Below are 27,287 nucleotides of genomic sequence, written 5' to 3' on the forward strand. Positions count from 1 at the left end.
ATAGTGGAACTTCATTGCAATTTTGTTAGATTGAAGGTGTTATAGTTTGAATCCTTCATGAACTTGAATCATTGGTGATGGATGGTGAACTTGAATCATTTATTAAAGCTTACCTGAAGCACAAGTACACCGCAAATGTTGCTGAAGCCAGAGCTTGAAGTAGCAGAGCTCAGTTGATAGCAGCAACAAAGTATCTCTAGCCTTTTTATATATTGTAGTATTATGCAACTCTATCGATAAAACAGATAGAAAAAGAGGGAATTGCTTTTATTGAACACACGAAACCTTTCTTATTGTCACACACACTTAGCTTCGACTAAACAGAGACCTCGGCTCTGTATTAATATTATCAAAAATACTAAGCACATTCACAAACACGATGTAGGTCATGTAGAAATCTAAACTCCATTTGACTTTCTAACAAATGTCACTTTCATTTACCAATTTGTGTTTACAAATCCATTTAGCACTGCAAACATATCTGCCATCTGAATCATCAAAGACCATTGGCAAATCTAAAATACATGATTGATCAAAAGCTCATCTTCCTCTGCCAGGTGTGCATGCATGCTTGATTGCTGATCCACTTTATCGGACGATAAAACTATCGAGGTACATTCATACTAGTAGTAGTTGTCTACTACTTCCAAACAAACAAACATGGACCACCTTCTCTGTTAGTCTCATGTTTATCGCCTTCGTTGAACTGGAGTGCCAGATCTAGACCTCCTGTGACAAAAACAAAAGAGCTATTATCAATAGCTACATAAAAAATAAAACCAATCTGAAGGAAGCAGAGCCTTCGAGCTCAATTCACATTCACCTGGATGAAAATTATTTTTTAGGTGCTACATACAATGTTAACCTAAAAAATGATGGAAATTTCATGACTAACCTCCGTTCAGAAGAATAGGGAGAATGCCTGCGATGAGAGTGCAACTATTTTTCTAATTTGGCTATAATAATACAAGGAAAGTATTTTTCTTATCCTTGTCCTTTGTGCTTTGTGGCAGCTAGTTATGTTGAGTGAGGTGAATGGACAGAGAGTTGGAACACATGGAAGAAAATAACTTCTACTTGAAGGTGGAAATGATTTTCCTCCCCAAATGCTCGTATTTCCATTACAATGACGGTAAAAGACGAGCAAACGAACAAAGAAACTAAATCACATATGCTGAATACCTGAAGAAATGTGAGCAATAAGATGACTCCTGAGTTCCATAGTGCATGTATTGTGATAGGTGTTAGTAGATTATGAGTTTGAGCATATGAAAACCCTAAAGCAGTCCCTGTTCAAAGCCACAGAACATTAAAAACAATTATTATGACCAAGGAATGTCAAAGAACCTTAAGTTCGTCTATTAAACTGATAACTAAACCTATTTCTACTTTGTTCTAATATGCTTAGAGCAAGACACCAATCTTCTGTAATATGGTGAGTTTGTAAAATGTTAATGGAAGTTTCTTACAGTTAATTAAGGTTAACAAAAATCTCACAAGGTTTGTCCATCCCTTGTGTACAAAGTTTCATGTTTTTTTTGTCCATACTGACATCAAACCTTTTTATTGCTCAAGTAGTCTGATCAAGTCAGAGCACTGATCCTTACTGATTTATATCAGATTAGGTCTCAATAATTCTCTAGTTCAAAAGATCATAATCAGTTTTACAATTAGGGCTAATACACAGATACATGATGATAGGAGCATGACATGAGATTTGAGTAATAAAACTATAGTCGACTCTGTTAGATATTTATTATCTAACTAATAATTGATCTTAAAATTAAAAGAAAAATAACTTAAAACTAAAAGTAACTTCATGTAATTGAAGTTACTAATTAAATGAAACTTATCTATATATTATAATAATTATTATTAGTAACGATGTAAATAATAATAATTATTATAACTGATGCATGATGGATGCACGGAAATAATGAAAACATACATATATTGGTCCTCTCTCTGCCTATAAATAGAAGATATTATAATGATCCATCATAAAAAATATTGAGTGTCTTCGGAAAGAAAGGAAAGAAGAGAGAAATTAATATATGCAAAATAATTGCATTGCAATGGCTTCTTCATCAAGCTCAGGTATGTAAAACATATAGATTTCAAGATCCGGTTCATTAAATAAATATTTAATAATAATTGTAAAATTAACATGTGGTATCAGAGCTTTCGTTAAGAAATCTATATGTTTTCATATATAAAGTTATTATGTTGAATTATGCATTAATGATATTTAGTATCTATAATTAATTATATAATCTCATAACTAAATGAAATGAAATATTCCGCGCATTAATCTTTTATTATAAATAATTATTAAATGATGTATGACACAATGTATATAAATTTAAATACTGATTTATTACTGTTTATAAATTCAGCTAATGATTATAATATACATGTATGCTTTTAAATTAAGATAATTTATGCTTATGATATAAATATATACATGATTTTATATTAATTATGATAGTTTGTGATCACCAAAGTGACCAAAACTAGAATAATTAATTGATATGCATATAATAATAATTTATTTATCATATTTATAAAAATGCCTATTAAAAAAATGATAAATAAATAAGATTCATTGATCATTAAAATTATGAATTTTCCCAAAGGAAAATTAATTTTTAAGAAGGATGTGCCAAAACAATGATCAAAGTTTCAACTTTGATTTTTTTTAAGCCTCATGTAGATTGATTTCTTTGGAAATTGACTGATACATATTTTTGGAAATGTATTGAGCTTTGAAGGCTAAAGAATTCGAAATTCTATGGTTTGGAACCAAAAGGGAAAAATGAAGAGGTAGAAGAGAATTTGTGAGGAAGTTATGAAAAACCAAATTACATTGCCTAGATTGCTTTCAACAAATCAATGGAGATTCATTTGAAGAAGTGGATTGAAGTGTACCAAACTAAGGGCACAAACTCAGATTCTAAATGCATTACATCAGAAAAAAAAATCTCAGAGAAAACAGAAAAAAAAAAAACAGAAAAGTGATGTTGGTTCAAGGAGGTTTCAAGAATCTGATCCGTGGATCAACCACAGCAAAACCTACTTCATTTCAGTAACTTTATAGACAACAAATTAAGATGTCAAGTTGTCCCAAATAGAGCTGCAACAGAGAAAGAATCAGAATCAAAACAGAGAAGGGAAAAAATCAGAAAAACCAGAAATTGCAGTTTTTATTTCAGCTGAGTTTTGAGCAATTTTTACGGCACTGATCCGAATCTGGATTTCACGGAAATTTGCATGGCTATTAGCCTCATCAATCAAGCTTCATTATGCAAAAAGAATGGAAGCAAAAGAGCAAGAAACAAAAGAGAAAAGCAAGATTTCGTTTTGAAAAAAAAAACAGTTTTCAGCTTTGATTTTCAGCCATGTTCTCTAATTTTGCTGCTACTAATCCGAATCTGGATTTCACGAAAATTTTGCATGGATATTAGCATTATCAATCAAGCTTCATGATGCAAAAAGAATGGAAGCAAAAGAGCAAGAAACAAGAGAGAACAAGCCAAATTTCAGATTCAATTTCAGTAATTTTCAGATTTAAACATGCCAATGATACATTGAATTTGCGGATTCATGTGAACTGAATTTTGATTCTGATGATTGGATGCTATTTCTTATCTCTTGTGAAATCTAAATGTGAAAGGATTGGGCTTGATTCGAAGAAGAAATGCAAAAATGGCACATTTTGGGTGATGAAAAGAAAAGAAGAAGAAGAAAAGAGGAGTTTGTATCAAGAAATGGAACCTCAAGAGAATTTTGATGTCTGATGATTGGTTGTCATTTGTTAACTCTTGCAAAACCCAGATATGAAAGATTTGGATTTGATTTAAAAAGAAAAACAAAAATGACACATTTGTGGTGATGTGTTGAGGAAAAGAGAAAGTGTGAAGGAGTTTGTATCAAGGTGAAGGATTTTGGAGATTTAGCTCAGATTTGTTTCAGTTCTAACACACCGAAACAAATGGTTTCGAGCAAGGGGAGGAATACGGCTCTGCTGCGGTTGCTATTTCCTGGTTGAGCGAGGGGAGCAGGGTTGCGAGCTGCTGCAAGAAGAGGAGGAAGAAGAGGCGGCAGAGGGGAGGGCTGCGTTCGAGGAGGCGCCGTTGATGAATTGGGATTTTATTAATTTTAAATCGATTTATTCTTGGGCTTTTACATGAAAATGATCATTTATTGAATCGATTTGACCATATTTGTCTCATATTGCATAATTTGAGGTTTGATATAATTTTTGTGATTTAATGGTGATTTTTTAGCATTAAATGGATTTTTAATTGATTTTAGGGTTCAAATCGGACTCGACTCGAGCTCAACCGTGGTCAAATCAAGTCAAATTGCCAAATTGATCAAGCCAACATAGAGGACATGACTCAGATCAAGCCCGATTAAAATTTCGGAATTTTTCACGAACCCTAGACTGCCCTAGAGCTCACATCAAGTTCTGACCATCAGATCAGAAATCAACGGCCAGATTCAAAGGTTAATCAGCCGTATAAAACCCAAATTAAAACCCGATGAACAGTGGCTCGCCGACACTGTTCATCGTCCCAAAACCCGCGATCGCGCCCTCCTCTGCTCATCGACGTACCTCCACAGGCAGCCCCTTCCTCCTAAATTTCTTCCATTGCGTTCCTTGATCCACGAGGAGTCCAAAACCGGTTCGTTGGGTAAAATCTAGCAGCTGGAGAGCGCACGACGGCAGGGGTTCTACCGGCGGCGTTCTTCTCTGATTCGGCTTGTTCCGGCAATCCACTGTGAAAGCCGAAGCCGCCAACTGACGAGGGGTTCTCTAAGGTTCGACGAGCACTCCGGAATCGTCATTGAATTGATTGGAGCAAGAAGAAGAGAGAAATCCGGTTTTTGCAGCTTAAAGGAGCTACTGCCGAGCTCTGTTTGCACCGTGGAGGGTTTCTTCGGGGTAATTCAGCATTCGGGCAGCGAGTACAAACACCAGCAACTACGTTGAAGACTCCAGATGGATTGTCGAGCCACATTTCTGGTTTCGACAAGTTGTTGACACCAAATTGAGAAACCAAGGGAGAAGAATGGCTGGAAGTTCATTGTTTTTCAGTTTCTGCACGATTTGTTTCTGATTTTCTTTTTACTGTTGTTTCTCTGATTTCAACAGTTTCTAAACTTCCAAATGTTAAGTTTTTGTCAAATCCATTCTTGAGCAATTGTGTTAACTTAGCTTATGTGTTTAATGGCTAGTTTTCGTTTGAATTCCAATTGTTTTAGGATTTGCTTAGGATCTGATACCTGTTATAGCACTGTTCCGTGCCAACCTGCAAGAGAATGTACCAATCTTAGTGTAGCTAGGTTAAGAACCCTTAATGCATTCTAGGATTTAGCCATCAAGCTCCATTGAATTGAATTGTTCCAATTATTTTCTTGCATCAGTAGCATTGAATCCCAAATTAGATTGCATTTAGTTTTAAGTTCATTGTTTAAACAGTTAGGGTGTTAGGGTTTAGATGAGTTTTTGATTGTTGTATTTAGGTTTAAGTTTCATCAGGAATGGGTTAACTCCAATTGCTAGAGGCTTGAATTTGAATTCCACAATTGCCTTAGAACATAACTAGGATAGGTTGCATCCTTTTCCTTTAAATTGCATTGCATTTAGGTTTGATTTTATACCTTGCTTTAATAGTCGCATGTTAGATTAGTTGTTTGCACTCTTCAGTTACTTGCCAAATTTTAATTTGCATTTCATTCAAAAACCCGCAAAACCCCATTTTTATAGAAAACCCAAAAATACGACACGATAAACTCAACTTAAGTAATTTTCTACTAGTCCTTGGAAAAACACGACTCGAGGCCCCTATACTTCATTTATTTGCAATTATCGTGAGTTTTCGATAAAATCTATAAATTCTAATTTGAAGCCCTATCGTGACACCTAGTTTAGGGCTTTTCAGCCGTCGGTGCCGTTCGAGGAGGAGGAATGTCTCAGAGGGGCCGACGAGGAGGAGGAGGAGGGAGCGGAGCGGATTTTGGGCGAGGGTTTTTGGCGGCGAAGGTTTTTGGCAACGCTGTCTCACGTGCGATTCGCGTGCAGAACTTTGTCGTTTCTGAGTGGCACAGGGGCGCAGAGGCTTTAGTGGCGCAGAGGATCCGAACTCGTTGGACCGTTGATCAACGCCTCGGTAGTTTGTGGGATTAAACCTCATTAAAGCATCGAATGCTCTAGATTTGCGTCTTGGTGTATCTGGCGCGTGATTGAGGCATCATCCTCAGTAATTAATGTCAACATACTTTGACTTGGGCAGCCGCCGAGGCCATCATGGCATGGGCGATACAATCGATGTGACGGTTAAGATCATGCATATCGTGGCGCAGAATCTGATGGTGATATAGAGTAGCCTGCCTGTTGCCCCTTACACTGAACGACTCTCATTGAAGGACCAATCTATATTAGGATTGTTAGGGGAGAGTGTTGACTTTGTCGGTGCTGCAATCTTCGAGTCTTTGTCTCCTTCATTGTGTCTTTCGGTCTCCTCCCAGTTTCTGGCAATCTTCCAATAGTAAGTCCTCCGTCCTGATCCTATGTTTTCTCTTTTCTTTCTTGAAACCAGCCATGGCTTCCGGCAAGCCCAACTCTAGTTTTTCTCTTCCCTTTGGTATGAGTCCACACCGTCGACATACACTAGGGATGATAGGGACATGCTCTAACAGTATTTTAAAATATCTGTTAGTGTTGAGATCGATCGGTGCATTACGCATATTTACACGTTTTGCAAACGTGTATAGCGAAAGAAAGTACATTAATTAAACTTAATTATTACAACACTCGCAACACACACATACAAGATACAACATGTACATGACATAATTGAAAATTTAAAATTTTTACAGAATAATAAATATTCTACGCATACTTGACGTCTGACGCTTAGCGAAAATTGAGATTGGCATCAATCAAGCAGCTTTATCAAAGCTCCACCTCCACTGGTGATCCACGCCAAGTTCTCGTTTTGACAGCTTCTCAAGCTATGAGTCACGTCACCGTCTTTGATACTAGCTGGTAACGATCGATTCGAGAGAAAACTCTAATTCTAGAAAATATGCAACAATACTTGTCGCGATTGTTTTTCAGAGTTTTCTAACTATATTCGACAACCATATTTTCGGTGTAATTTTTAGTAGTTAATCTTTGACCGCCGATTTGGGACAAAAGACCAGAACCCTTTCCGACCAAGATGGAATGATTTTCAAAAGCTTCACAATCTTCCATGAAGATGGCCAATGGTCGTTGAAAGATCAGAGTTGATCGATAGTGATTAGACAACTCTTCACAAGAGCTATCAACGACGTTTCTCTTCGACATCAATTGTACTCGACGAACGTTTCATTGGCCGACGGCAACCCTTGACAAGAGCTCCGACAGCTAGGCAGAGAGTTCCAGAGGCTTCACAAGCTATCGACTGTGGAGAGCTTGCTTCGGCAATGGACATCAAGCTCCGGCAACATGCGTCAATTTTCGGCAGTGGCCGAATCATCCGACCATGGACAGCAAGTCAAACCGTCGGTCGTGACCCATATGCCTTGCATTAGTTCCGGCGGTTTCACAAACCACAGGGTGTGACCCACACCCTCTGTCGGCACGTAGAGAAATCGATCGGAGGAGAAAAGCTAATGTCGTGCTTCTCCCTTCCGGCGGACGACAACAGTTGCTTAACCAAAGGAAAGCCGACGACTTCACAAGGAAGGAAGAAGGGGCGGCGTCGGCTTAGGGTGGACCCTCTCCTCCGATGGACGACGCGCGCGATGGGGAGATAGCGGAAGTTGCAATCAACGGGGGTTGGTCGGCGATGAGCTCCTTTTCTTTACGATCGGCCACGAGCTAAAGAAAACAACACCGCCCGCGGGCGACACTCGAGAGGAACGCGATTGTGATCCCCTGTTCCTTACGGTGCACGATCGCCGAGATCGATGGAAGGCTGGTGATGCACGCGATCGGGAGAGGAGGGAGCGACGGCGGCAGCGGTCGTTGTGTCCAAGCGAAGAAGGAGTGGCGCCACGCACGATGAGAAGCTATAATTCACGCGTGATTAGGGCAGAACTCAATTTTCTCAACTGGTGGCACCCTTTAATCAAACCCATGTTTGAACCGGTCTAGCAATTAGGGTTTACTGTAGCAATCAGGGGTTTTGGGTAAGATGGATGGATGGTTGCAATTAAACCTAGTTTCAATCTCAACCGTCCGTTCCTCTTTTGATCTTATATCTCATACAACATTTTATCGGGTTTGGATCCAATCCAAAACCTTATCTTTTAGTTAAATACTCAAAACTCATATACCGATTAACTCAGATTTGGTTCAAACCAAATCAAGTTGGTCCAATCTGGTTCAAAATTAAATTATTCAGTTCAGTAACCAATCACCTCCAATTTGACCCAAACTAGTTTTGTTTATTTCATCTTCACAAGATGAAGTCCATCATTACTTCTGATCTGCCAAAATCTCTTCCATCGAAATCAAACCAATTTAGTTCGTTTCGTCTTCATAATATGAAGTCTATCATTTTTGCCTTTGTCTAGTTTAACCATACTTTATTTCTCTCATTCTGAGAATCTAATTCTCAAATACGTTTTAAGTCCTTTGGAGAACTTGTAGTGCGTGTGACCTGATAGGTTTCTAATTATGTTGGTCATCCGTAATTGACTATTAATTACGAAACGATTATGAGTGGCACCTAGTAATACATCATGATCCTCAATTAATCGAAAAATCAACTATTGATTCTAGAATAATTTCTAAACCCTTCAGCAGCTATAATGAAACGTGCCTCGTTTCTTTCGCCATCTAATACTCGTTTGATTTAGGACATGATCTATATGTGTCAGTCTCCACTAGGCTAACTACGTCACATCTAGCCTAAGCTTACTTTCTTATCTTATGGATTCAAGTTACTTGTACATTTATCTAAGAGAGTTATACTCTTGACATATAAGATTTTAGCCAAAAATTTTCAATAAAAATCCTAACAAGTGGTCGCAGAGTATATATCTCTTTTTACAAAAAGCAATGAATCCTCTGTGGGCTATTCAAACACATTCGTGCACTTCAAATTATACCCAATCATCTTGGGTCCACATCTCCTTGGAGATGCTTGCTTAAGATATCAAAGTATAAGTCTTCATGACTAAGGTGACTTGAATACCGCAAGTCAAAGGAAACTCGCACTTAAACTGCACTGAGATCTTCATTTACATATGTATCAAACTATATAAAGTCTCATGACAAGTCACTCCAATATGAACTAGTTACCTTTAACTAGCATCCACGTTTAACTTTCAACATCCAATGCATCTAGCTAGTGAGAACATCTGCTTGGCATACCAAGAAGTTTAAAACGTGCTAGTCTCAACAAAATCGATGACATCCATGTTCATTAATTCATCAACTAGGGATAATTTCAATACATTCATAATTGCACATGTAGATATGCTCACAAGTTGTGATCCAATCATAAATTCTCTCATGCTATGAATCGTATTGCGGACATTCAGTAAATGAGTTTAAGATTCAATCAAACACATAGAGAATGTGCGCACTGAAATAGTAAATGTAACACCCGGATTAATTTCCTCTATTTTAGGATTTTTAATTAGAATAAAGGTTTTTTAGTTAAATGATAGAAGGGAGTTTGGTAAAATAAAATAGGTGAAAAGATTCGTCTTTGCAAGACGAATCCAACGAAATTTGTTTGGGTCAATTTGGAGGTCATTTGATGACCGAACCAAGCGAACCAAAATTTAATCTGGTTCGATTTGAGAAATTAGATCCGGTTTAATCGGGATTTCTTAAACCCGAAGTTAGGAGTACTGTGCACTCCTATTTATAAAAGAATTTTCTTATTTCTCTCGGCCGCTTTCTCTCCGCGCGACTGCGCCCCCACCGAGCCGCGTCCGCCCGCGCGGACTGCGTCCGCCGCCGCCCGATTCCGCCGGCGGAAACCTCGGAACGGACCGAGGAGAAGGCTATAAGAGGAGGCTGCGACCCAACCCTAGCCACCAGCCGGCTCCTCTCCTCTGCTCGCGTCCGCCGCGGGAAGACGCCCTTCGCCGCCGCCGCGTGGAGAAGCAAAAGCAGCCGCCGCCTCCTCCCTCCACGGCGTCGCCTCCTATCCGTCTTCCCCTCTCCACAGACCGGCCCCGTCTCTTCCTCTGTTCGACGCCACTGCTCAGCGCCGCCGAAATTCAGCTGGCGCCGCCCCTCGCGATCGCGCCCCTACTCTGCACCGCCCCTTCTCACGGAGAACGCCGCCGTCCAGCCAACACCGACGCCTTCCGCCGGTGCCCAGCCGCGCCACTGCCGGAGCCGTTGCTGCCCTGTTCGCGTGGAGAAGACGAAGCAGATTTTAATTAACTAAGGTTGATTAATTAAGGTAAGGTTTAATTAATTAAAGTTAGTTGATTAATTAATTTAATTGGATTAGTTAATTAATGTAAGATTTAATTAATTCAAAGCTTAATTAATCTAGTTTAACGAAGTACTAATACTAATTAGTAATTGATAGGGTAATCAGTTAATTAAGTGATTAATGGTGATTGATTAGGATTAGGTAATTGGTTAATTAGATTGAAGGTAGTAGAGCGATTAAGGCTTGTTGATGTAATAAATAATTGTTGATTAACTAAGATAATTAATCTAGTTTAATGGTTGGTTAGTTAGTTAATAAGTAATTGATTAATTACATGATTAACTAGTTAATTGATGTAATTAGGATTAAGTTGTGATTAGGTTAAATTCAGAGGAGATATAAGATTTGATTGGGGTTTTATTCTAGGGTAAAATTTATAAAGATATGTTATTTAGAGGATGTTTTGTTGCAGGACTTTGACTCGTGGATCTAGTGGTATTTAGAGGTTCGTATTGTGGTGATTCATCGATAAAGTAAGTACATCTCTCACCTGCAGTATGAGTAGTTCCGTTACTTTCTTTATTGTTTCCATGATATGATTTGATAGAGCATGCATAAATTTGTTAAAGCATATGCATGATTTTGTTAAAGTATACATAAATGGTAGAATTGCATGATATAAGAAGTATACGAAATGTATTTTACTTTTAAGAGGCGGGTATCGGGCCAAAGGTTCGCCCACAATGAATTCCGGGCCAAAGGTTCGCCCATAAGGAAAGGAATTCCAGGCCAAAGGTTCGCCTGATAAGATAAGTCCTCTGGTAGCATTCGGTGGCTAGCTACCCCGAGTTCTATCAGAGATGCGCGCATTGATACTCCGCCAGGGCCCATAAGTATGTTTAAGTATGTTAAAAGTATGGTTACTTATTTCCTGTTTAATTACGAAAGAATGCATGAAACGATTTCCGTTGTTTTGTGAGATTAGGTATGTACTTACTAAGCGTTGCTTATAGTTTGCATTCCTCATATTGCAGATAAATAAAAAGGAAAAGTTTTAGGAAAGAGGAGGCAGCTGGAAAGGTGTTCGATGTGTGGTGTTGGCGGAACCGCGGAATAAGATCAAGAATTAAGAATTAAATAAATGTTTATTTTATGTCCAAGAATTTATATTTATTTCTTTGCTTCCGCTTGTTAAACAGAAAAGAATATTTAAATTGTGTTATGTTATTTTAAGTTAAAGTACGTAACGTCTCCCTACCAGCATAAGAAAGAGGGGGATGTTACATATCTTCTGTTCGATATAATTTTTGCTCAACCGTTGTAAGAAGCTTCTTTGCCTTTGGGTCATTTTCGAAGAAGGAGATCTTAGTAGAGTTGTTTATAATCTTGGACTAGCAACCTTCTGGTTGCAAACCAAGTAAATTATGTATCTCTTACTTTTATATTGTATTTAATTTCAAATTAATGTGTGTCTCATTGCTAGTCAGTTAGCAAGAGAAATAGATTAATTATTTTTATAGATCGTTGTTCACTCCTCCCCTCTAGTGATTTGAACTGTTTCCACTGCACTAGCAATTGGTATAAGAGTGAGACCATTCAGACGGACTAACCATCAACTTAGTAACTAGATCGGGAGGAATGACCAGATCAAGTATTCATCCACTAAAGTTTGAAGGTGATTTCACCATGTGGAAAAAGAAAATGGAGGTATACTTTAACACCAATTTTAAAACTATGTTATGTATGAAGTATAGTTTTGAAGCACCTAGGAATGAAGACAGAGATGAACTCGAAGAACACAGATGGACCAAAAAACAACAAGACGAGTTCATAGCCAACAGTAAAGCAGAGTTTCATCTACTATGCAAACCCAACAAGGTTTGTCGATGGATGCCTTGATCCAAGATCAAGGGAATTTAAGCTGGATCTATGACTATATTCCAGTCGGAAGAGATTTATCAATGGACACCTTGATCTGAGATCAAGGGGATTCAAGCACAATCCACTACTATATCCAAGTCAGGAGAGGTATATCAATGGACACCTTGATTCGAGACCAAGGAGATTCAAGCTCGATCTGTGTCTATGTCTGAGTTGAGAGAGGTTTGTCTATGGACACCTTGATCCGAGATCAAGGGGATTTAAGCTCGATCCGCGACTATATCTGAGTTGTGAGAGGTTTGTTGATGGATGCCTTAATCCAAGATCAAGGGGATTTAATCTTGATCCGTGACTATGTCCTAGTTGTGAGAGATTTGTCGATGGACACCTTGATCTGAGATCAATGGGATTCAAGCTCGATACACGACTATGTTTAAGTTAGAAGAGATTTGTCAATGGACGTCTTGATTCGAGATTAAGGGGATTTAAGATTTATCTGCGACTATGTCTGAGTTGGGAGATGTTTGTCAATGGATGCCTTGATCTGAGATCAAGAGGATTCCTACAACTATGTCCAAGTCAAGATAGGTTTGTTGATGGACATCTTCATCCAAGATCAAGAGAATTCAAGCTCGTTCCATAACTATGTCCGAGTTGAGAGAAGTTTACCAATGAGTGCCTTGATTTGATATCAAGGGGATTCAAGCTCGATCCACAACTATATCCGAGTCGGGAGATACATGGCAAGTGGCTCAGTTCCCAAAGTCGGAAGACAGGTGTTGAATAGTTGAGGTTCTCTCAGTCGAGAGATAGGTGCCAAGTGGTAATATCACCGCCTCCTCGGATTCAAATTAGACGTGAGTCTAACTCAACTTGCACGGACCTCTAAAGGTCTAGACTCGAGTCCTGCATTGACCAGACTGAGCTCAATCAACATTTTGTAGCTTGTGGAATTAACGACCCACTCTTTTTTTATATGTTAGTTTTGTAGAATTTATGTAAATAATTAAATAAAAACATTGACCATAAAACTGAAATCAAGTCTTTCTTCTTGCATAGTTTAGTTCTTGTACATTTAATTAGAATTTTTAAAACTCAGATGTTTCTAGATTATGAAGCCAAAATTATTAACACAACGTAAAAAAAAAAATCATGCTTGTCTTTATAGGAAGCAATATAAAGACTGCATAAGTTGTCCTAAATGTGGCTTGTCACCATGGAAGCTAACCAAAAACAAGGTTGAGAAGAAAGGTGTTCCTGCCAAGGTGGTTTGGTAGTCCCTCCCATACCAAGATTTAAGCGCATGTTTACATCTTTAGAGACCTCAAGAAATTTAACATGGCATGTAGATACCACAAGAGCTGTTGGTCAGTTATGTCATCCAGTTGATTCACCATCGTGGAAGTTGGTGGATCATATGTGGCTAGATTTCATAGGTGACTTAAGAAATTGTAGGGATCTTATGTGAAAAATCAAAATAAACGTAGTGAAAAAATCAATTTCTCCAGCGAATATAGTAGATACGTTTGTTATCTAGTTGTCACTTTTATTATGTGAATGTAACAATCCCGATAACAACTTTGATTTGACAGATCTTAGCACGATCAGAATGGTCGCACCTCTTTAGTATCTATACAAACATGTTCTTTATTCGTCGCACAAACTCAACCTTTGGAGAAAAATCACCTTCATTGTGCTAGCAACTTAGATGGTTTGGTTAAGAGGAGAAGAAGAGGAGATTAGAAAATGAGCATCTGCCAAATGCATAAAAGAATGGTCTTTTGTACTCATCTAATGAATACAAAAGGTCATCCAATGAATACAAAAAGTTTTTACCTTTTGCTCTCCTTTTCATCAATGCTCCATTAATCTTTATTAATGGATATTAATTCTCTTTAGTGGTTGAGTCTAATCCAATGAGTTTAATTTAGATTAGACTCAATCTAATACTTGGATTCATTTGAGTCTAACTCGGATTAGACTTAACCCTATAATCTTAGCGTCCATCATAATTTAGTCAAACTAAAATAAACCTATCTCCAAATCAATATGTTTTTTGTCTGTGATCTAATATGTTTTCATAATGTTAGCAATGTATTTAAAATAACATTTTGTATTAATGTTCCCAAGTGATGAGAATGTCGAGATTCGACCTAACTTTTCTGTATCTATTATCTTGTATAACTTGGTCCTTTTATCCTCAATAGATTGATTCATGAGGGATAGACAGTATCATCCCCTTATCAATCTTTGTGTTTCTTGATCTTCAAATAGACTCACTTAATCAAATAAGTTTAATATCTCATATTGATTTATTTGAGTATGGTCATGCATTTTAGTAGTCTTATAATCAAGGGGTCCACAAATATCACTTCTATCATATGAAAGGGATAAATCTCATTTATATCACTTACATTCCTCCGCAGAACTTATTGCATACCCAGTGATCAACTTTATAGTTCACCTTGTTACATGTGATGTTTGCCGATATTAAAGTACACAACTTCTTATGTAGGAAGCCGTAGTGACTTCAGGTCTAAAAATTATTTATACTAATAATCACTATGAGAATATTTGTGACACTCATATAACGATCTATAAAACATTTTCATGATAAGTCAATTCAGTACATATTCTCTAATATATATACATATATTAACTTGATATTTTATGTCCATGACTTGTGAGATTAAGTCATCATCAGTTGACCTATATGATAGTCTCAACACATTAATATTACCCTTGTATATTAAAGTTTGACTAGAAATAGTTAAAGTAGTATTTTATATATATCTACAGCCTCCTACTATCAATTCAATCAATTGATATACTATAGACTAGAACCTACTACCCTAGGACATTATTATACTTATTCATCTGGCACAGATCTGAAATAAATATAATAATCATAAATTTTATCTTTTATTAATAAAATATGATATAAAAACTCTTTTATCAATCATCTCATAATTGATTCTAAGGACTGACACTAATAGAAATCTTCGCCTAACACTTGCAACTGAGGGCATTAATCCTCATAGCAACCTTAGTAGTTGACATAGCTGCTGGCCAATCATGTTGGTCAACTATAATCTGCCTCCAAACATGTGCATCAAGAGGAAATTCATCATGCTACTCATTTCAGAGCCTAAGTAGCTTGGAAATGATAGATGTCTATCTGGAGGTGCTAGTTGAAGATCTGCAATGATTGTGGGAAGGAGTTGATAAAGTCTATGATGCTTATTGAAGGTACGTAGTTCTTCACTCTTAAAGCGGTCTTATTATGGGCCATCAATGACTTTCCTACCTATATATGGTAACCTTAGTGGATGTATTACACAAGGTTATTATGCATGTCTAGTATGCGGAGAAGATATTTATGCAAAACACTTGGAAAATGGGAAGAAAATGTCATTTACTGTCATAGACGATTCCTATCCTGATTTCATCCCTATCAGAGGCAAATAAAAGAGTTTACTTTAATGGCATGAAGGAACTTGGAGAAGCGGCTAGACCATTATCTAAAATTAGGTTGTTTGACAAGCCTTCGGACATAAGGTGTGAGTTTGGAAAGAAGATACCCTCCTGCATCGTGACCAACTGCAATTTCTTGATTTACCTCCTCATAAATGGTCGTGGGATCGATCGTGTGAAGCTGCTAAAGTGACGGATTCCACCTTTTTGCAGAAGAGTTTGGAAAGAAGATAAGTGTTAGAGGAAAAAAAGAATGCAAAGACTAATAAGTTGGAAGTCAATATAGAGGAAAAAGATTTAGGAGCAACAGATTTTAGAAAATATTGGAAGAAGAAATTAATATTTTTTAATATTCCTTACTGGAAATCTACATGTTAGGCATTGTCTCGATGTTATGCACATCGATAAAAATGTCTTTGAATCCCTCATTAATACTTTGATGAATGTTAAAGGATAACAACTAAGGATAATGTGGTAGCTAGGTTGGACATGGTTGAGATGGGAATTGGGCCTGAAGTTGGGGAGAAAAGAATATATTTTCCTCCTGCAGCGTGCTCACAAAAAAAAAGAAAAGTTACAAGTGTGCAAGTCATTAATGGATATAAAAGTTCCGGAAGGTTTCTCTTCGAACATGAAGAAATTAACTTGTGTGCATGGATGAGCTTAACTTGACACTCTGCTTATTGGAGCAGTATTTTCCCCTATCTTTCTTCAATGCCATATTTCACTTAATAGTCCATCTTGTTCAAGAAGTCTAATTATGTGGACTAGTTTACTTCAAACGGATGTATCCGTTTGAAAGATGCATGAAGGTGCTTAAGAGTTATGTAAGTCGAAAACATCCCGAAGGTTACATTGTTTAGAGATATTTAGTAGAAGAAGTCATTGAGTTTTGTTCGGAATACCTCAATGACATGATCCTGTTGGGGTCCTAAAGCAAATGTTCATGGCTTCTCAGCATGTGATGCACCAATTATAGCACCACAAGTTGATCTGATCTGCAACAAACACATGATTGTGCTAGAAAATATGAAAGAAGCATCTCCCTACATAATGTACGTGTACTATATTGATTTATAATTCTGCATATGTGATAGTCAATATCTACTATCTGACACAAATTTATGTATAAATACTTCTATAGTGAACACAAAATCTTCTTGAAGTCAATGTTTCCTAAAAAAGAGAAAGATGAAAGGTTAATACAAGATGCTCACAATAAGAGATTCATTGACTCGTTTCATGCAAAGGTGAGGTGGTTGCAAAAATCTTTTTTAATGCATAAAAGATGCTTTCATAAAACCTTCTTCAAGTTAATGCACTACTTGAAAACTAGGTTTTTGTGTAATTAAGACAGTAATTATAGGTGTCTTAAAATTTTACATTGAGACATTAAATTTAAGACAGTATTTAAAATATTATCTCAAATTCAACTAAATAAGACACCACGGTTAAAGATATAATTATATAAGACATTCAAATAAAATGGTAAAAAAGTATTTGTCTCAAATTATCTTGATTGTGTCCGAAAAAAGAAACAAAACCACACACATACATAAGTATTTAGACAAATATAAATTAGTATTTATAAATTTAAAAAATTTAAAATCGTTGTTAATTACGTTTATAAAATTATTTTAATTATATTTATAAATTAATAAATGATTAAAAAAATCTCTTTAGACAAATATAAATTAATATTTATAAATTAATAAAAATCTCTTTATGAATATAAATATATTTATAAATTAATATAATAAACATTTTTATTATATTTATAAATTAATAAATGAATAAAAATTCTCTTTATATAAATATAAATAAATATTTATAAATTAATAAAAATTTCATTTATGTTTATACAAATTTCATTTTCATTTATGTTTTATAAAATTATTTTAATTAAATGTTTTATAAATATTTACGTTAATAAATAAATAAATAAATAATATAAGTTTATTATATTAATTCATTATGTTAATTATACGTTATACGTTAATCAATAATAAGACGTTTTATTACAAATAAATAATATAAATCATTTATGTTTTACAAATTAATAAATAAATAAATAATTCATTATAAATTTTATTACGTTAATTATACGTTTTACGTTAATTATATTTACGTTATTTTAATTCATTGTTACTTACATTTAATTAACTCTAACACATCCGTCTGACCGTCTCCTACCCCCTTCCGCACCGTAGCCTTCCGCACCGCTCTGCTCCTTCTTCCGCACCGCAGCCTTCCGCACCGCTCTGCTCCTTCTTTCGCACTGCACCGCAGCACCGCTCTGCTCCTTCCACACCGCAGCCTTCCACACCGCAGCACCGCTCTGCTCAAAAGGTCCGACGAAGATAAGCAGACGGCTCTGAAGATAAGCAGACTGTTTCACCGCCGCTGCCTTTCCTTCCCTCATCACAGCAACAAGCTTCTTCCCTCATCACGCTGCCTCCTATGCTTCCAAGCATCCGGCAGAATTGGCTTCACCACCAATATTTAACTTTTTTTTTTTTTGCTTAAGAAGGATGAGGCATTAGTTTCAGATTCCATTTGATAAGGATGATTTGAACGATTTGGAGGCACCTATAAATTTCGAGTTAGCAAGTCTTTTTGTTGTGCTTTTGTTAATTTTTAGCTCAGATTTCAGCATGTTGGATGTGATTTTGTTAATTTTTATTACTGACACTTATCAACTAAAGTTAATTTTTATGCAAGCTGACACTCATCTTCTATCTTTTGTAGGCACTGAATACTGATAGTTCTGAAGTTAGAGCTTTAGCGCATTGGAGAGAACTTCTAGAAAAGGTATTGTTCTTTCATTAGTTAAAATTTAATTGTACTTGTAAGTGATATCCATGTAACTTTTAGTTATATAATGATACAATTGTTAATTTTTAGTTGGTTATATATTTTTATCAGTAAACTGTTCCCTGATAAAGACCGGTGATATGGAAAAAAGTTGGATTGATTCAAAGAATAGGAATTTAGAAGAATATAGGAGAAAAGTTGATGAATTTTTAGAGTTTGCTTACAAAGACAAGACTGAAGATAGCAGAATTTATTGTCCATGTTGTGATTGCAATAATCGTTATTTTGTCTCTAAGGCAGATGCTAAGATGCATATTATTGTTAGAGGCTTTTATAACAAATATAGAGTTTGGGTTTACCATGGGGAAACTTACAATTCTCAACAAACAACCTCGTCATTTGGAGGTACAAGTGATATGGATATAGATGATAATATGGCTAGGATGGTTCAAGATGTTTTTGGTGCCAACAATAGCCATGATTTTGGATTAGAAGATGATTTTATTGGGATGGATGAAAAAACCAGGCGATATATGAAATTATTGCAAGAAGCTGAGTGTGAATTGTATGAAGGTTGTAAGAATTTCACAAAGCTGACATTCATTGTTCATCTCCTACAACTAAAAGTTCTAGGTAGTTGGCCTGATAATTCCTTCACTCTTTTACTTCAATTGTTGGTAAAAGTCTTTCCTCATGCAAAGTTACCTTCATCCTTTTATGAAGCCAAAAAAATAACTGAAGATCTTGGCTTCACATATCACACTTGCGATGTTTGTCCAAATGACTGTATGATATTTCATGGTGAAGATAGTAAACTTAAAGAATGTGAAGTATGTGAATCACCTCGATACAAGCCTGGGGGTAAGCAAATTGCTGCAAAGCAAATAAGATATTTTCCATTAAAACCAAGATTGCAAAACCTTTTCTGTCATCTGAGATTGCTTCCTTAATGAAATGGCATGAAAAAGAAAGGACTGATGATGGTGTCCTGAGACACCCTGCTGATTCTCAAGCTTGGAAGTCTTTTGATAACAAATATTCATCTTTTGCTAGTGATTGTCGTAATATTAGACTTGGATTAGCTGCGGATGGATTCAATCCTTTTAGAACAATGAACATATCGCATAGTACGTGGCCAGTTGTGCTTATCCCATACAATTTACCCCCATGGCTATGCATGAAACAATCAAATCTTATATTATCTGTGCTTGTTGATGGGCCTAAAGCACCTGGAAACAGAATAGATGTGTACTTACAGCCACTGATTGAAGAATTAGTAGAACTATGGAATGATGGTATATGTACTTATGATGCTTCAAGTAAGCAAATGTTCAATCTTCGTGCAGCTTTATTATGGACAATTAGTGATTTTTCGGCTTATGGAAATTTATCTGGATGGAGTACAAAAGGGAGGTATGCTTGTCCTTATTGTGGTAGCACAACTCGATCATTGTGGTTGAAACATAGTAGGAAATTTTGCTATTTTGGTCATAGAATTTTTTTGCCTCCTAATCATAGATTCCAAAAGCTGAGAGCATCCTTTGATGGAACACGAGAATATGGAAACAAACCAAGAAGGCTTTCAGGGTTTGAAATGTATGAAGAAGTGAGAGAAGTTTTAACAGATTATAAGAAAGAAGACATTAAAAAAAGGCACAATGGGGAGTTTCATTTACCAAGTGATAGGAATTGGAAGAAAAAAAAGTATATTTTTTGAGTTGCCTTATTGGATGGATAATTTGGTACCACATAATATTGATGTGATGCATACAGAGAGAAATTTTATGGAAAATGTACTTTCTACAATACTTGGCATAGCAGGAAAATCAAAGGACCATTTGAATGCTCGTCGTGATTTGAAAGAAATGGGAATAAGGAAAGCATTGCATCCTACTCTAATGGCCTCTGGTAAAGAGCGCATTCTTCCTGCAAAATTCACAATGTCCAAGGATGAAAAATTGGTTTGTTGTAAGGTTTTGAAAAATCTCAAACTTCCAGATGGCATTGCATCAAATATATCAAAATGTGTACACTTAGAGGAGCGAAATATATGGGGTTTGAAGTCTCATGATCATCATATTCTTATGCAACTGTTGCTTCCGTTAGCTATTCGCAAAGCATTGCCTAAAGATATAGTTAAAGTTCTTATAGAGTTAACTATTTTTTTTAGGCAACTTTGCTCAAAAGTTAATCACATAAATGATTTGGAACACATCCAAGATAGAATTGTTGTTATCCTATGTCATCTTGAGAGAATATTTCCTCCATCTTTTTTTGACATAATGGAGCACTTACCAATACACTTGGCCGAAGAAGCATTGCTTGCTGGAGCCGTACAATTCCGATGGATGTATCCCATAGAAAGGTTAGTTTTTGTTTCCTTTATGAATGGATTACATTTGTATGAATATTCAACATTTTGATTAATTGAAATGAAATGATATCTCTTTAATGTTTCCAGATATCTATGTACTTTGAAAAAATACGTGCGAAATCGTGCTCATCCTGAAGCTTCTATTGCTAAAGGCTATTTAATGGAGGAGTGCATGAATTTCTGCACAAGGTATTTAGATGATGTGGAAACCAAATCTAATCGACCCAAAAGAAATTTTGATGGCGGTAATGATGAAGGACGCGCTACAAAAAAAGGAGTGAACATAACTCTTGATAGAGTTACATGGACACAATGCCATCGTTACGTCTTAATGAACACTGATGTTGTGCAACCATTTATTGAGTAAGTTAAAAAATATTTACAATACATGGTTAGTTTGATATTGTGCCTCTTTTATTTTATAAACATATTATATTAATACAAAATCTACCAAATGAACAGCATGCATATGACAGAACTTTGTGTGAAGTTTCCACGTTACGGATACCATCAACTTCAAAGTGTGCATAATGATACATTTCATACATGGTTCAAAACTCATGTAAGATTTTATTCTATTTTCTATTTAGAAATAAATCTTTGATTTCATTCAATGAACTTCTCTGAAACTTTTATATGCATACTCATGTATTGTAGGTTGAAGAGCAGCTAAATGCAGGAAATTCTAACTTTTCGGAAGAAATCAAAGCATTAGCAATGGGCCCAAATCCTCGAGGGAGAAGTTTCAAGGCTTATATGATTAATGGATTTCATTTTCGTACTAAGTCTTTCGAAACTAGTAGAACAACTCAAAATAGTGGAGTAATGCTTAGGGCAAAAACTATTAGCTATGCCAGTAGGAAAGATAGGAATCCAATTGCTGAAGAAATTATTTACTATGGAGTATTGAAAGATATTATTCAAGTACACTATAGTAATAGGATGAAGTTTGTTATGTTCAATTGTGATTGGGTTGATAATCAAAGAGGGAAGATGGAAGATGATTTCAAATTTACCTTGGTGAATTTTGATCATCTAATGTATAGAGACAATCAGCTGTCTGACGAACCATTCATATTTGCTAGTCAAGCAGAGCAAGTATTCTATAGCAATGATCCAGTGGAACCCAAATGACATGTTGTTCTGAAAATGAGTCGCAGAGATAATTATGATGTTTACTCTTCTTTGGATCAAGCGGATTCATATTCTTCTCAAACTTTGGATGACAATAATCCTATTAGGGATGAGGATCATGCTTGGGTGAGGGAAGATGTAGTTGTTGATGGAGCCATTGATCTTGGACAGGACGAAGAAGTTGCAGAGAATGATGAAACATATTAGGATTGTTTTTTGTATTGTTATTCTTTAATATACATGTTTATTTATTATTGATTAGAGAATTGGCCTTTTTTATTGTATATTTTTATTTCATCATTATTCTTCTTCATTTATGCTTGATGTATATTCAAATGGCAATTTTTTATTTCCTCATCTCCAGTTTGACTAAATGCTTCATTTATTATTGATGTATAATCAATGTTTTCATTTGCAAGTTTAGTTTCAAATGTGTAATTGACAGGTCATCATGGTTAGACAAAAAAAGAAAGGGACAACCATGTTGGACAAATTGAATGGTGATCAAGCAAATGTGGTAAGAGGTAATTTATCTCAAGTGCATCCTCCCACACGTGTAATAGAGAAACCACAACAACAAAGACCAAATAACATATTGCAAGCATCACCAAATAATCGTCCAATAGTTCATCAACCACAAACAAGATCCAAGCATGGTTGCAATATGTTATTTGGACGATTATTTGGTCCAAATAATCGTCCAATAGTTCATCAACGAAAAGTTAGAATTATTTGGACCAAATAATTGTCCAATAGTTCATCAACGACAATCGACAAACAAGATCCAAGCATGGTTGCAATAGACAAGAAATGTAAAAAATTTCTTTAAACAAAAACATAGTCAATCCATAAACAATCTCTGATCACTATCTGACTCATTGCTACTGTACATAAACCTTATGCCTTAGGAATGCATCATGTGTATAATATACCTACAGAACAAGAACATATGACATCCTATCAAATAGACAAGAAACATTTCTTTAAACAAAAACATAGTCAACCCATAAACAATCTCTGATCACTATCTGACTCATTGCTACTGTACATAAATCTTATGCCTTAGGAATGCATCATGTGTATAAAACACCTACAGACAAGGTTGGCTTTATATACCAACTTAGATAAATTAATCTAGCTTAATCCTTTCAACTTTTGGTCTAAACCCACCTTAATTTAGTTTAATCCTTTCAATACAGCATCTGACCTAAACCTAGTCCTTGTCAAACAAGAATTAACCATTTTGTGCAAAGGTTGAACTAGACTCTTAGCTAAGCATTATTTGGTTTTGGGAAGTTTGATGAACAGTTAACCCACTGAACAGAAATTGACTTTACCTGACCAACCTAGCCTCCTTGATCTGTTTTGATCTTCTCCTGTCCCACTTTACCCCCCAAACAATCCTAGTCAAGAATTGTCTGATACCTAAGAGTGTAAAAAATTATCGCATAATGCATACAGTTCCTTCTTTATTTCTAATAGTGTTAATTTATATATTTTACAACAGAACAAATGTCTTGAATAGAAATTAACTGATACATTAAGATGGATAGAAGTAGCATATGTGGAGCAAGAAAATTAGTATTGTGACATCATGTTTCACTAGAAAAAAACAATATGCAAAAGAGAGCCACAAAAGCATACTTTGACATCCAAAATGAGAAGAAGACTAGAACTTCAAATCTTATATATATATAGCAAACCTCATACAGGATTCATCACATTACTTGTTGAGAACATTTCCATAGGTATCCTTAAACCGAAATGATGGATCATGGATACAAATCAGAATTGGTGAAGGGACTCTTTTGTTGATATTCTTAGTCATTTTCCCTTTTCGTATGCATGCGAAACACATCTTAATATTCATATCTATATGCAAAATACTTTGTTTCTAGACGAAAGGAAATATCTGCACAACTGAAATGATGGAAATAGTAAGATGAAGAAAACACAAACATATCAATGTGCTTGAACATTTTTTAGGCTCAGTGAACAAGCAAGCCAAATATGAACATTAGTAAGCTCAACAAGTTAAGATTTTTGGATAGTTTCTAAAAAAACAGGTCAAGCAAGCTCTTGACAGAAGCTCATTTATAAGCTCACTTATACTACAAAGTTTCATCAATAAATATTGATTTATTAATTTTATGCATGTATATTATTAGCACAAATTATGATGGCATGTTGTTTAAATAATTATTTAGTTTGTATGTTAATATGCTCACATACTAGAACGATTAAGAGTCTAGTTGAGCTTAGTACTTGCTAAGCTTCAGGCCAACAAACTTAACAATAGACATGTATAAAATTGAATGTCTTTATGATAATCCACCTAGATGAGAGAATTGACTCTTTAATTTATTAGGCCTAACACTAGCTGAAAATGTTTGAGCCCAAGTTAATAGTATCTAACTTATCTAAGCTTAAGTCTCCTTTGTTAGCCCATGACTCAATGGATTAAATGGGAGTGTTATATTCTCCCTCACTTAAGGATTGATGTTCTCATTAAAACCAAAACTCTGACTCATAGCCGAGAATCTTCTCTGATTGACTGTGTGTGAGGCCCAATGGTGGCTTCACCATCACAAAGGCAACCATTTCCAGTACCGCACAATGCCTAGGATTAGGCTATATCACTATGCATAGGATTAGGTTGCTCTAACACCAATTATCACATCCTACTTGGATGAGAGAAATGACCTATTAACTTAACAGAAACTACCATTAGGCCAAAATATTTAAGCTTAAGTTATCAGTAACTAACTCATCTAAGCTTATAAAGTTCCTCCATTAGCCATAGACCATCATCTTGGAGCATTAAGTATTTGATAAGCTTGATTGACAAACAAAGGAGAGCATAGCCAAGCTTAGCTTGTTTATAGTACTTTGGTGCTTACGTTAGCAACATCAACTTTAAAATCCTCGATATGGAGGAAATGGAAGGGAGACTAAGGTAAACAGAATGAAGTAGAATAGAATGGAATCAAATTTGAGTCAAAAAACCTGTGATAGCTTTTGAATGTCCTTTCAACTGATGACAAAGAGATGGTTGCTCAGAAGCATTACAAATAGTCAAGCTTCCATCCGATGCACCATATGCAAGTAAATTGGAACTCATGTGCCCAAATTTTACAATTGTAGCTGGTAGTTGGACATTTTAGTTAATATCTGATCATTGGCTTCAAATGTATGAGAAAAAAATGAAAGGATTCTTTCTTATTGGTTCAAAGTACCTGAAGCTTTACAGTGGTCAAAGATACAGTGCATTCCAACAAATGAATATGCAGGTTCAACATGCCGGATCTGCCTGTCTGAATCAAGGCTATTATAGTGGCCAAAAGATAGGTTGGAACCTCTTAGGTCCTTCAGTATAAAAATTCCGCAATTGGTTGTTTAGGTAGTGAATAGAAAAGAGCATATAAACCTGAAAATAAAATGTGAATTCGCTGACAAAGAAAATAAATGCACCACCTACTCTGCTAGAACCCCCGGTGTCTGTGTCATAAAGTATAGATTGTGGAACTGATGATGGAACCCAACGGCCACTGACACATCGATTTAGCATCAAAAAGGAAAAAAAAATCAAGTTATAAAGAATAAACATTGACAAACAGAGAGGAAGATATTGATTAGAGGATAATTTGACAAAAAAGCAATTGAATTTAGAACGGATCTGTTGAATTTGGCAAGTAAAAAATAACCAGTTTAATTGATCTTCAAAACCATGTAAAGCTATTCTGTATGTAAAAGAGGAGTATGTTTTCGGTACTCTGATCATAACCAAATAAGTGTTTAACTAGAGTTTTTTCTGAAAATAAATCAGTTGAGAAAGAGAAGAATACCAGTTTCTCCAAGAATCCAGGCAAGAGCACCTTAAAGAACTGAGGCCTAGTCGAATCCATTCCTCCTTGATTTAGATCGAGCTTCTCCAGCAAATAGGATGTTCCGGGAAGGAAATGAAAGAAGAAAACCAGACTTCGTCGTGGAGCAAAGAAAAGCAAAAAGGTGTGGGAACAGATGAATTTGTCGTGTTTCTAAAGCATCAAGGTTGGTGAACTACTGTTTATTTTTGGCAGAAGGAAGGTTGACCATGGAAAAAACCCGAATTAATGAAATAAAAGAAAACCTGCTTCAAATTAATGGTCTCTTGTCTTCGTCTCGCTGTTTCTGGGCTTTGGCATGTTAGTTTCTGGGCTTTGTTTGCGGCTGTAATTGAAGATGTGGCCATTGCCGTCGGTAGACGATCTCAGCCGCCATCACATTGTACTGATTGAAACTTTCCTTATACTGATTGAAACTTTCTTTCATTGAATATTATCTGGCCATCTCCGATGAGAATGGCCGGTGACGTACATTGAGCCTGTTGCAGGCAATGATAGGCAAGGCGACGAGGCCATCAAGGAGGGGGGCCTCGTCTGTGAGAAAGAATCTTAGGATGGCGGGCCTGTCGGCGGCGTGGGTTTTGAGTTGCAAGAAGACGTAGTAGCCGAGGGAGTGGAACCACATTAGGATAACTACTGCATGTCGGGCGTGGGGTAAGTATTCGGTTAAAATCGAACCGAATCAAACTGAATTAATCGAAAATCGAATAAATCGATTTTTTTCGAACCAACCGAACCGATCGAATTTTCCAATAAAAACCGAACAAACCGAACCGATATTTTATTGGTTAATTCGGTTTTCGACCGAATTAACCGAATTTTTTTAAATATTATAAAAATTTTACTAATAAATTAGAGATTTATAAATTTATTTACTTAAAATGTATAAATTATTTTTTAAATTTAATTAATTCGGTTTATTCGGTTTAACCGAATAAGAAAATTTAAAATCGAAACCGAACCGAATTAACCGATTTTTTTAAAAAAATAACCGAACTTCCAAAATAACCGAACCAAATTAAAAATTCGGTTCGGTTTGATCGATTTATTCAGTTTAACCGTTTTTTTGCTCACCCCTAATCGGACGTTGGTGGAGGAATAACCGAACGCTAGCAACATGTCGTAGGCCTTCCGTTCGATCATGTGGAAGAAGAGCGTGTCGTAGACTGAAAGACGAATGGAAGAAGAAGAAAAAGCCATTGGGAGTAGGGATCTTGTGAAATTTATTCGGTTAAAATCGAACCGAACCGAACCGAATAAACCGAAAACCGAATAAACCGATTTTTTTCGAACCGAACCGAACCGAATTAATCAAAAACCGAATAAATT

The 27,287-nt window shown here is 36.0% G+C and overlaps 1 protein-coding gene and 1 pseudogene across 1 annotated transcript; one reads left to right on the top strand and one right to left on the bottom strand.

Annotated features, from left to right (window-relative positions):
* Positions 1 to 472: 472 nt before the first annotated feature.
* On the bottom strand, positions 473 to 26,583 carry LOC141848301 (uncharacterized). Its single transcript, XM_074736343.1, has 6 exons — positions 26,431 to 26,583; positions 25,920 to 25,984; positions 25,553 to 25,622; positions 25,311 to 25,440; positions 25,081 to 25,218; positions 473 to 729 (listed from the first exon to the last, which is right to left on the bottom strand). Exons 1-6 carry the CDS (start codon positions 26,581 to 26,583, stop codon positions 641 to 643), a joined length of 645 nt encoding a protein of 214 aa, XP_074592444.1. The 3' UTR covers positions 473 to 640.
* Positions 19,010 to 22,281, top strand: LOC141811413 (uncharacterized; annotated as a pseudogene).
* Positions 26,584 to 27,287: the final 704 nt, after the last annotated feature.

This window comes from Curcuma longa, chromosome 17 (genome assembly GCF_044706935.1).
Source record: "Curcuma longa cultivar G26 ecotype Majalengka, Jawa Barat chromosome 17, ITB_CL_G26_1.1, whole genome shotgun sequence".
NCBI classification, from domain to species: Eukaryota; Viridiplantae; Streptophyta; class Magnoliopsida; order Zingiberales; family Zingiberaceae; genus Curcuma; species Curcuma longa.